The 10,658-nt window shown below is 60.2% G+C and overlaps 1 protein-coding gene across 10 annotated transcripts; it reads right to left on the bottom strand.

The window, feature by feature from the left end:
• Nucleotides 1–68: 68 nt before the first annotated feature.
• On the bottom strand, nucleotides 69–10,063 carry SLC26A6 (solute carrier family 26 member 6). Of its 10 annotated transcripts, none has more exons than XM_059160834.1 (22): nucleotides 9,333–9,956; nucleotides 9,184–9,232; nucleotides 7,869–8,027; nucleotides 7,648–7,787; nucleotides 7,315–7,425; nucleotides 6,601–6,764; nucleotides 6,246–6,410; nucleotides 6,020–6,172; nucleotides 5,617–5,699; nucleotides 5,383–5,530; nucleotides 5,024–5,137; nucleotides 4,822–4,899; nucleotides 4,402–4,497; nucleotides 4,065–4,171; nucleotides 3,848–3,917; nucleotides 2,825–2,917; nucleotides 2,638–2,736; nucleotides 2,132–2,224; nucleotides 1,252–1,431; nucleotides 1,004–1,058; nucleotides 589–725; nucleotides 69–356 (listed from the first exon to the last, which is right to left on the bottom strand). In XM_059160834.1, exons 3-22 carry the CDS (start codon nucleotides 7,985–7,987, stop codon nucleotides 342–344), a joined length of 2,220 nt encoding a protein of 739 aa, XP_059016817.1. In that variant the 5' UTR covers nucleotides 7,988–8,027; nucleotides 9,184–9,232; nucleotides 9,333–9,956; the 3' UTR covers nucleotides 69–341. The 10 variants fall into 10 exon arrangements, with proteins under 10 accessions (XP_059016817.1, XP_059016821.1, XP_059016816.1 ...); XM_059160838.1 differs by having other exon boundaries at nucleotides 9,144–9,232; XM_059160833.1 differs by having other exon boundaries at nucleotides 9,184–9,235.
• Nucleotides 10,064–10,658: the final 595 nt, after the last annotated feature.

Consider the following 10,658-nt stretch of genomic DNA (forward strand, 5'->3'; position numbering starts at 1 on the left):
TGTCAGGAGTCAGGGCTATGGATCACTGCCACTCCACCAAGCCCCCACCAAGGCACAGCAGAGCCTGGTGGTAGGCAAACAGGTCTTTATTTCTAGGGCTAAAAACATGGATCTTTCCCCAGCCCAGCTGGTGCCGGTCTGACTCCAGTGCCCCTTGCCAGGCCCAGGCCTATGGCACTGAACGTGGGAATCCCAGGACCTCCATCCCTGAGCTGCGTGTGTGTGTATACGGAGGGGACTCCTGGGTGACGTCTGGAGGCAGCCCAGGGGCGGGGAGTTTCTCACAAGCGCCTGGTCACAGCCTCCAGAGGTGAGCAGGGGTAGGCAGGGCGGAGGCACGGTCAGAGTTTGGTTGTCTGAATAGGGAGGGAAGGCTCCAGTCAGTTTCCAAAAACACACAGCAGCCCCTTCCCCCAGGACAGCGACCCCTGCCCCTGGGAGCAGCTTCAGTGGAAGGCGGGAAGGGGTACCAGTGGGTCCACTGGGGACAGTGCCATTCAGAAAGGGTGGACTTCCTGGAGGTGGGGGTCAGGGTAGGGACAGGCAGTAGACAGACAAAAAGAACTCAGGAGCCAGAGGCCGGCTCACCGAAACAGGGCTGGCAGGGCTGGACCTCGGGTGCTGGAGGGCAAAGAGCACAGCATCGTGGACAGAAGCAAAGAGATGCTGCTTAGTGATCGATGCATCGAAGAAGTGCCCGGCCTCAAGCTGGGAGACCACAGGAGCTGTGGGCAAGGAGTAGGTCTCCCCTGACTTGCGGAACCACCAGGAACATCAAGCCCCCAAACTCAGTCACCAGAAAACCCTGACCCATTTCACCCATGACCTCTATGCCTGAGGTTACAGCTAAACCTCCAGTCACTCCTAACCCTTGACCCTGCCTCCCAAGACCCCTCTGACCCCCACTCTCAGAGACTTTTCTCTTTGTGCTGCTCGGCAGACTCCTCGGCTAGAAGAGCCCCACTCCCTGACCGGACCCCTTGTGCTGTTCCCCCACACACACCGTGGCAGGCGGCCATGTACACCTCCACCTCGATCTCTCGGAAATCGCGGAAAATCTGCAGCCAAAAAAGCAGGGGCTAGACTCAGAGGGAGGCTCGAGGGCTCCAAGGAAGGACTCAGGCAGGTTGAGGTGGAGAGTTTTGAGAGGGAGCTCAGAGAGGCTCTTGGATCTAGTTTTGGGATCAGGAGGCTTGGGGGGGGGTCTTGTCCTCTCCCATGGCTCTTCTTAGGAGCACCCCAGCCCCTTACGTTCTTCAGGCTCTTGATGCACACAGTGTCCACGAAGGAGAGGGCGCCCAGGTCCAGGACCAGGCTGTGGAAGTGTGGCTGAGGCAGGCCCAGGGCCTTCAGTGTGGACCCGTTTGCCGCCTTGGCATCTTCTTGACCGCTGACTGTTGTATCCTCTAGCTCATTCCCTGTGCTCGCCTGCTAGGAAACCAGACACCCCCTGCAAAGGCTGCCCGTGAAGGGGTGATGGCAAAGACGGACAGGCAAGGACCATACAGGATCAGATGTGGGACCCCGCACACAAACACCCGCCTATATGGGACGTGCAGGGCACATGTGAAAACCTGGACATGGGGGAGCCTCTTGTATGTAAAGACAGGAGGGACACATGGGGACGCAGAGGAGAGGAAGCCCAGACTTAGAGAGCATGCAGAGATGGGCATATACTGTTCTGTTACCTCCCAGGCCCAGGCCTAGGGAGGCTTAAAAAGGTGGGGCGCTGGACGACGGTGCCCCATCCTCAGCCAGCCAGGGTCGGGCGGGTAGGGGGCACACACGACAGCGTGGCACCCCACCTGGGTCTCTAGTTGAGCTTGGCGTCCCTTTTGATCCCATATTTTTCCCCTTAACCCCAATTCCTTCTCTCTACCCATGAGCACAGACTATGGGGTCTTGTGGGCTCTACAAATTCAAAGTCTTTGGATAGCAGACCAGAGAGCCACAGGCAAAATCTATAGCAGATCACTAGGCCTCTCCCTATTGGGCACTGGACCCATCACAGATCCACCCCCCCGCCCCCGCCGGCATGACTACCTCGAAGCCATGGCTTTCCCCGCAGGATGCGTGGACCACTCACATCTCTGCAGCTCACGGCTGCCCCCTCTCCCACCTCCAGCCTCACCCTGGCCATGGAGTCGTCCACATTGTTGCTCTCCACGTCTGTGATGTTGGTGTTGACTTGGACGGAAACAGAAGTGCCCTCGGAGGAAGCAGTCTAGGCCAGGGGAGAAGGGCAACAGGAAAGAGCTGTCCCGGCTGTCACAGGACAGCCAAGCCATCCCAGTCTGGTGTCACCCCCAGGCTTTGGGCAGCTAGGCAGGCCAGGGACTAAAGCTTGGGACCCAGGGCCGCCAGTCTGGGGTCGGTGGGGTTTTAACCAGTTCCAGGAACAGCCAAGAATGGAAGAGGTGGTCCATGCTGTCACTGGCATGGGAGCAGGGAAGAAAACGAAACTCTGCCCAGAGCGCCGACCTTGGGGCGGGGGGAGCGAAGCAGGGGCCCCGGGAGGGGGCATCAGGGAGAAAGAAGGGATGAGTGAGGCTAAGAGCTCAGGAGGCCAGGAGAAAGAGCATGTGGGTTCAGCAACAGGACGGGGGGCAGGAATCCCCAGCTCGAAGGGGCTCCTGCCTGTTTCTGAAGGGTCTTCTGCATCCGTTTCAGCTTCTGCTCCTGCTTCCTGAGCCACTTCTTCTTCTTCGAGATGAGGCGGTCAATGTCCACACCGCACTAGAGGCAAACAACACGGAAGGGGATGTGGACGCTCTGGGGCAGGGAGAGACCCTCTAACACTCACCCTGGGGACCCCCGGACTCACCCTCTTCTTCAGCGCGTCGCTGTAGAGCTCAGCGTTAGCGAAGTACATGGTGGCCGAGGAGCGGAAGACCTTCACGCCTGGGACCTCCCTGGCCTGGGGATGGGGCAGGGCTGGAGTGGCTGAGTGCTCCACTCTCCTGGCTGACTTGTTCTCCTCCTTCCCTCCCCCCATGTGGCCCAGGGCCCCCCATCACCAGCCCAGCCTGCGGCCCCTGCCCTCTCAAGACCTTAGGCCACAAACTTGGCCATATCACCCTAACTCCTCGTCCTGCTCCCTACCCCTCACCCTCATCACCCAGGCCCTCAGCCAGGCCTGTCAAAGCTTCCTCTAGGGCACCCTGTGCCCTCCCTTCCCATCTCCCCCCACTTCTGCCAATAGCCAGGTCAGGCTCTTAGGCCGCCCCTTGGGCTCCACTGCCCACCCTGTGATCAGTTTCCTGCATGTGCACAGAGAGACCCTCCCCGGCTCCCACTCCAACAAGGGCTCGGCACTTGGGCCTGTATAATGCATCCCACCTCCCTTTCCATCCTGCTGAGCTGCCCCCGTCCTGCCCTCCCCTCACTCTGCCTAATTATACTATACTCGGACTCCAAGGCTCCATGTCAGCAGGAATGGGCTTGTTTTATTCCAGAACCCCACTATTAGGCGTGAAGCTTCTCAGGAGGTAAATGGACAACTGGGATGTAGAACTCCACTGATCAGGTCAGCAAACAGCCTCCCCTACATCCTGATGCCCCAGGCTCCTGCATACCTGCCCCAAGGCTGCTCGGCAGGATAAGGCTTGTACTGCTGGCTCCAAGACAGACCCCTCTCCCGGCTCCCCGGTCTCTCTCTGTCCACTCCTCTGTCCTTTCATAGTTCTAAGTAGGAGTCACGGACCCAAATTCCTTCTCTGAAGTTCCCAGGACCAAAGCACCCTCAGCCCCCAGGGTCTTTGCCTGATGCAGAAAGGACTAACAAAGGCCCATTCTACCTCCGTCCCACCCCACCAGGCCGTCCCCCTGCCTAGGCCCTGCCACCCACCTCTGAGTATTCGGCCACATCTTGATAAATATCCGTGTCTGGCACCTGCCCCAAGACAGAGTAGCGGGGCCTGTGAAGGAGAGAGTGTAAGGAGGGGGCAATGAGGGGGTACCAGGGAGCCTCGGGCTACCCATGAATTGTGGGAAAGCTGGGGGAGCCAGCGTGGCCTTCACCTCCCCCACCAGCTGGGATGGGGGGACCGACAGGGGAGACTCACAGCTGCGTGCGGAAGACCACGAGGAGCAGGGAGAAGACGATGGCGATCGCCAGGCCTATGTCCAGGTTCAGCAGGATGGTGGCCACAAAGGTCACCAGCCAGATGAGCTAAAAGAAGGAGGCAACGTGGCTAGGGGAGTGGGAGAAAAATGAAACTCTGCCCTGGGCACTGACCAGCAGTGGTGGGGTTGGGGGGAGGGTCTCAGGGAGCAAAACAGGGGCCCTGGGGGCATCAGGGAGAAAGGAGGGATGAGTGAGTCTAAGAACTCAGGAGGCCAGGAGGCCAGGAAGCCAGGAGAAAGCATATGGGTTCAGCAGCAGGATGCGGGGCCTCTCACCAGATCCATTTGATTTGACTTCCAGAGGGAAGGAATGTCGGTGAACTGCTTCAACATACCCTTCAAGTTCACGATAATGGCAGCCGCCAGCACAGCCTGGGGGAGGGGTAGGCGTGTCACAGGGGCTGTTGGGAGATACCCAGATGCTGACAAGCCTGACCACCCAGCCATGAGCAAGCCTGATGCTGGCATAACTCCGCATGACGCTCACGGCCACCCCTGAGCCAAACACCTTGGATCTGACCCTGAAGGGTTCTAATCCCCGACCCTTGACTCCCAAGTTTCACCGGAGAGAGCTCAACCTTGAAAAACAGGTCATGCACCACCTTGTATTGCTGCCCCTCGCCTCGGACCTGACTGCCCCTTGCCCCTGGCCTGGCCAAGTCCCTCAAGCCTGGCTGGCTGGATGTGGCCACTCACCTTGGGCAGGTCTCTGAAGAGCTCCCCAAGTTTGACGATGATAATGAGGATGAAGAGGGAGGAGACAGCTCCGGCCACCTGCAAGGTGGGAGTGAGCAGAGGGGTGGGGCGGGGGTGTAGGGGTGTGGGGGGGAACGGGGTGGGAGTGCCCAGAGCTGCGTGTGCGCACGTGCACAGATGTTCACCCACGCCCAAAGCCCACCTGTGTGTTGCCCCCAGAGCCCTCCTGCACCAGGCTGCGGGACATGGAGCAGCTCACGGGGAAGCACTGGAAGATGCCCCCAATGAAGTTACTGAGGCCGAGAGCCACCAGCTCCTGGTGGAGAAAAGTGCAGGTGTGTAGTGCCTGCTGCCTGTGCCACTATGTCTAGGCCTAGGTGTCCCCAACCTCCATCCACACTCAATGGTCTCCCGGGCTTGGCTGCCACTGTCCCGAATACCTTGCTCTCCCGCCCTCAATCCCCTGCACGGTCCCAGCATGTCTGTTTGCTATTTCCCTATGTCCCACCTGACACTCCACACCCCCTGCCCCCAGGCCCTGGGGTCTCTGTATACCCAGACCTGGTTGCTGTCCACCCGGTAGCCGTGCCTCAGGGCGAAGATCTTCCCCAGGGAGATGGCAATGGCAAAACCAACCACAGCGATGGTGAAGGCATATCCCACCAGGCTGGCGAACAGCTCGGGGCTGGGGGCCACTGGGGGCACCAGCCTGTGAGGGGCATTTGTGAGGCCAAAGGAGGGAGCCAGCCCTGGTCCCCCAGCCCTCCCTGCCTGGACGGGGGGGCCAGAGCTCACCCTGCAGGGATGTCGCCCACAACATCCACCCCAAATCTAGACTTCAGGCCCACGCCGTAGGAGATGCCTGTGGCCCCGATGAGCTGGGGAGAGAAGACAGAGTCAGGGGAGGGTTCTGGCATCATCAAGGGGGTGGAGAAACCTCTGTGGGGGTGAAGCAAAGCCTTTGGCAGTTGGGGGCGGCTGGGGAGAAGTGGGCCAAGGGGTAAGTTACACCACCACCCTTTGGGGAAAGGAGATGATATCAGGGTCCAGAAGGTACCAACATGGGACCTTCCTGCTGTGGTCACACCCCGTCCTCAGGAACTCTCCCTGGTGCCCACTCCAGCTGGTCGTTAAATCCCGGGGTGCCCACTGGCCGGGATGTATCTTCCCCCCTCCCCACCCTCCGCAGATTCCAAACCGTGAGCAGCTCCCCAGGGATCGGCATGGGCAGGTATCGGTGCAGCTTGTCGCTGAGCAGCTTCAGCAGCACTAGTACCACCCCTGACACCAACGCGGTGACCACCGTGCCAACCACACTCCGAGGCAGCAGCGAGCAGACCTCCAGCACTGTCTGAGGGGAGACAGGGTCACCAGCAGCACTCGTGGGGTGCGCCCCGGCTGGCCCTCCTCCTGCCTGCACTCACATAGATGAGGGACAGCGGCCCAGAGCGGCTGCTCAGCTGGAGGCCAAACACATACTTGAGCTGCGAGACGAAGACCTGCACGGACGCGGCTGTGGTATAGCCTCGGACGAGGGGCTCCGACAGGTAGGTGACCACGAAGCCGAAGCGGACCAGACCCAGCCCCACCTGTGGGGTGGTCATGGGAGGCAAGCGTCAGGGTCGTCAGGTCGGCTACAGCAGAGCCCAGGGCAGGGGGTAGGGGGATGAGGGAGCAGCCAGGGGGAGGAGGAGGGCAGGGATGGGCAGACCCTGAGGGGAACTGGCAGGGGAAGGTCGGGGGCGGGGCGGGCGTCATGTCCCCCCGCCTGCTCTGCACCTGGAAGAGGCCCACCAGGACGCTGAGCGTGGAGGCCAGCTGTACCCGGACGTGGTCTCTGGTCACCTCATCCACGGTGGCGTTCACACCCTGCAGGAAGTTCTCATCCGGGGCCAGGGATTCTGTCACACTGCCCACCATCACAGACATGACAGCAAAGGTGCCTGCAGGGGTAGGTCAGGATGGGTCTGAAGTGGACAGTGCACTGACCTACCCTGGAGCCCTGCCCTTAAGGGGAGAGGTCAGGAGACAGCTGATTCTAGACAAGTATCTTCAGACTGTCAGGCAGATAGACGCTGTGTTGATGGTCAGGTATGAACTCTGAACTTAAGGACTCTTGAGGGTGGCTAGGAATGTTGGTCTGCATCACCTACCCTGCCCCACCTGTGTCCATCAGCCCAGAATCACACCCCTTGCAGAAGGTGAGATGGGGAAAGGGGCTCAGCCTGCCTCAGGCCGGTCAGGACTCTGCTGAGTTCTGGACCCTTTGAGCTGCCTCACCCACCTCCTCTTGGAGCCAGGGACTGGAGCTCTCCTGAATCTGTATCCCCATGGTCAGAGGCCTAGTCCTGCCTGGAAATGACCGTGGACCCAGCACCAATGTTGTCTTCTTTCCTAAGTTCCCTTGTCCCTCCCACTCGGCCCTCCCTCACCCTGTCCTCCAGAGAGGAAGGTGGACATCCTCCTGCAAGGCCCGAGTCGGGCTCCACTCACCCACGGAGATGTGCCGGGAAGTGCCAAACAGGAAGTAGACAAAGACAGGATAGAAAGAGCTGTAGAGGCCAAATACGGGGGGCAGTCCAGCCAGGAGGGCATAGGCTAGGCCTGGAAATGGAATGGTAGCAAGGGAGGTTTGGATGCCAGGCCTTGAAAAGGATGAGGGAATCCCAACCCTAGGTCATGGGCCACAGTTCCAGGGGCAGCGCTCACAGCTTCAGATTATGGGGGTGCACAAGACCACAGGGCTTCTGGCCCGGGGCCTTGAAGGATTGCAGATCATCCCCAGCCAGGACTCAGGGTACAGCCTCCGAGTCAGGTAGGGCTCACCCTGTGGGAGCTGCATAATGGCCACACTCAGGCCAGCCAAAAGGTCGCCCAGGAGCCAATCACGCAAGGGATACCGGGGTAGCCAGGACAAGACTGGGAGGTACTGGAACAGAAGGGCTCGGGCCCGAGCACGGGAGCACCTGTGGATACAATGGTAGGTATTGGGGACAGGGTCTACCTAGATCCTGCCAGGGCCCCCAGACCCCCACCCTCAGCCTTACTGAAACCAGGTTCGCCACTGGTAGGTCCTGGTGGCTGAGGTCCGGTGCCCCAGTTCCTCCAGCTGTTGCTGGTTCATCAGTGGCCGCTCCACATGGTAGTCTCGATTCCTCAACTCCATGGTCTGTGTCACAGGCAACAGTGCCTGTGTGTCCCTCCGTCTGGGGTGGCGAGACCAGAGTCACAGTGAGTGTACCCCTGGTCCGACCTCCCTCACACCTGGGATTAGACTTGACTTTTCTAGGCCTTAAGATCTAGGTAGCTGAGAGCTGGACCCATGCCCAGCCAGAAAAAATCTCTGAACTTTGGCTGGGAAAAGTCTCTCACTGGGCCAAAGTCCCCTATGAAGAGATGGCAAGATGAATACAATCCCTACCTCCGACCCAGGTAGAGCTGCCCACCTGTGAGTGTTCTATCGGTCCCTGTCCCAGGCTGACTGTCCTCCTGACTGTGCCCCCAGTCCCTCCCCCAGATAATCCCTGTCCAGTCTCTGAGTCCCCATCCAGCTGCCCCATGAGCTCAGTGCTGTCTGTCTGAGAGCTTGCACGAGGAAGGGACCCAGCGACCAGGGGTCCAGTTCTTCAGTCAGTTTCTTTTCTTTTTTTTTTTTTTTTTTAAAGGATTTTATTTATTTATTTGACAGGCAGAGATCACAAGTAGGCAGAGAGGTAGGCAGAGAGAGAGGAAGGGAAGCAGGCTCTCTGCTGAGCAGAGAGCCCAGATTCGGGGCTCGATCCCAGGACCCTGGGATCATGACCTGGGCCGAAGGCAGAGGCTGTAACCCACTGAGCCACCCAGGTGCCCCCAGGATCCTCTTTAGAGGGGCTCCCCTCTAAGGGAAGGAAAGTACTGGGGCTAAGATTACCCCTGGGCTTCCAGCCTGGGGGTCCAGGCTACAGACAAATTCAGGCTTGATCTGGAAAGCCAGGGAGGGGATGGCTCTCACATGGAAAGGCAAGCCCCCACCTGAAGTGGGCAGACTTCCCCTCCAGAGCTCCTACGACCAGGCTCTTTCTTCCGTAGGGAAAGCTCTCACCCAACAGGAAAGTTTGCACCAGCCAGGTATGTTCAGTGTTGAAGAATCTCTTATCCACCCAGAGGCTCCCACCTGAAGGGGGGGGGGGACCTCCCTTGGGAATATGCGATCTGTGGGGAGGGAGTTCTCATTCGAGGAAGCATATACTGGAAGGGAAGCTTTCTCTGGTAAGTTTTCACCTGCCAGGAAAACCAGGAAAGTTCTCATCCGCAGGATACTCTCACCTAAGGGAAGCTCTTACCTGGCTGAGGCTCCCACCTGGAATGGCTGAAAGCTCTCACCTGGGAATAGATCCCGGCGCAGGAGTCTTCCCTGAGGGGGAACTCTCCCCTGCTGGGAAAGTTTTCGGGAAAGTGCTGTTCTGTGGGCTCTGACCTAGGGTTAGGATCCCACCCGAGGGGTAGGAACTCGCCTGGGAAGAACTTCTAACCTGGATGTCCTGGCTGGAGAAGGGAGTGGAGTAGGTGCAAGGCAGATCCTCAGAGACTCTGGGCACCGCCGTCTCACAGAGATCTTTGAGCCCCCTTGCCCCTCCTCCGTGAGTCACTCAGGTTTTCTTAAAGGGCTCCCCCACTCCCCAGGCCAAGTGCTTGGAGGGCGGGGTCTCGATCCTGGGCCCCTCCCCCTGGAAGGGCACCTCGGGGCCCCTCAGTCCCACTCAATGGTTACACCTGGGTGGGCTTGGGCCACCGCTATGGGCTCCTTGCGGCGACTTCCGGGCCTCAACGCGCCCAGCGGCTCACCTCCAGGGCCGGGGCTCCTCCACACTCAGCCGCCCCCCGCGGCCCGAGGCTAACCCGCGGGAGGCGCTCGAGTGGCTTCCCGCACACCCCTCCGGGGCGGGGGGTCGCGCGGGCTCCCGCCCCCATCCCCCGCTTCATGGGGCAGCCGCCTGCAGAAAATCCGCAGAGCTGCAAACCAGGGCTTCGCAGGGGGAGGAGGATGCCTGCTCCGGACTTAGCGATACCCCTTCCGAGCTAACCCAAGCCGGCGCCCTCACCGGGGCCACGCAGCAGCTCGCGGACACGGACGCGGGGAACTGGAACCGTGCCCTGCACTCACCCTGAAGCTTCAGACAGCCCCATGGCCAGCGGGCTGCTTGCCGGGTGACGGCTGCTCCCAGAGCCCCGGCGGGAGGCCGCTACAGTTCGGGAGGGGAGACCCGGGCTTACGGCGTGCTCCGAGGGGCCAATCCCTGGACAGGACAGGGTAGGGTTGGGCCAATCAGCGTGCTCGGGCGGGGCCTGAGGGACGCTTTTGGGGCGGTGCGAGCCCTGGGGGCGTAAGATTTAACCCCTTCCTCCCCTAGGGCCTGGATTCCGTTTACCACCACCCACCCCACCCCCTAACCTTGGCTCGCCTAGTCCTCCTTCCTGAGCCGGGTGGAACTTAGCTGGGACTAAGGATCCGCGCTCGGCTGGTGGAAGCCACGGCCCCGGGTACCTAAATATGACAAGGCGGATACCAAGTCCTGGCTTCTTTCGGAGGGTCCCTGCGGGATGGGGAGGTAAAGCCCCCAGATGGGCTGTGTGAGGACGCTGCTGGTAACCACAGTCTTAGCTCTTCTTAGGGTATCCGGTCCCTGGGGCCTCTTCCGCCTCCCACTCAGGCGTCCCCTTAGGACCAGGCAATGTCTGACACTGAAGGTGCTCAGGGCCTCCCTTCAACTCTGTACATCCAGACCTGAAGTGAGGCAACAGAGGTTTCCCTCCAGCACACCTGGCATCTCGCCTGGAAGGCTTGCAGGGAAGGAAGG

The sequence above is a fragment of the Mustela lutreola genome, chromosome 2 (genome assembly GCF_030435805.1).
Source record: "Mustela lutreola isolate mMusLut2 chromosome 2, mMusLut2.pri, whole genome shotgun sequence".
Taxonomy (NCBI): Eukaryota; Metazoa; Chordata; class Mammalia; order Carnivora; family Mustelidae; genus Mustela; species Mustela lutreola.

Coding starts and splice junctions, on each gene's coding strand:
- SLC26A6 (XM_059160831.1), bottom strand. CDS start 9,987: ATGGGGCTGTCTGAAGCTTCAGG. Junction 4,172..4,401: donor AGTCAAATCAAATGGATCTG/GTGAGAGGCCCC, acceptor TCCTTCTTTTAG/CTCATCTGGCTGGTGACCTT. Junction 2,737..2,824: donor GCGACGCGCTGAAGAAGAGG/GTGAGTCCGGGG, acceptor GTTTGCCTCTAG/TGCGGTGTGGACATTGACCG.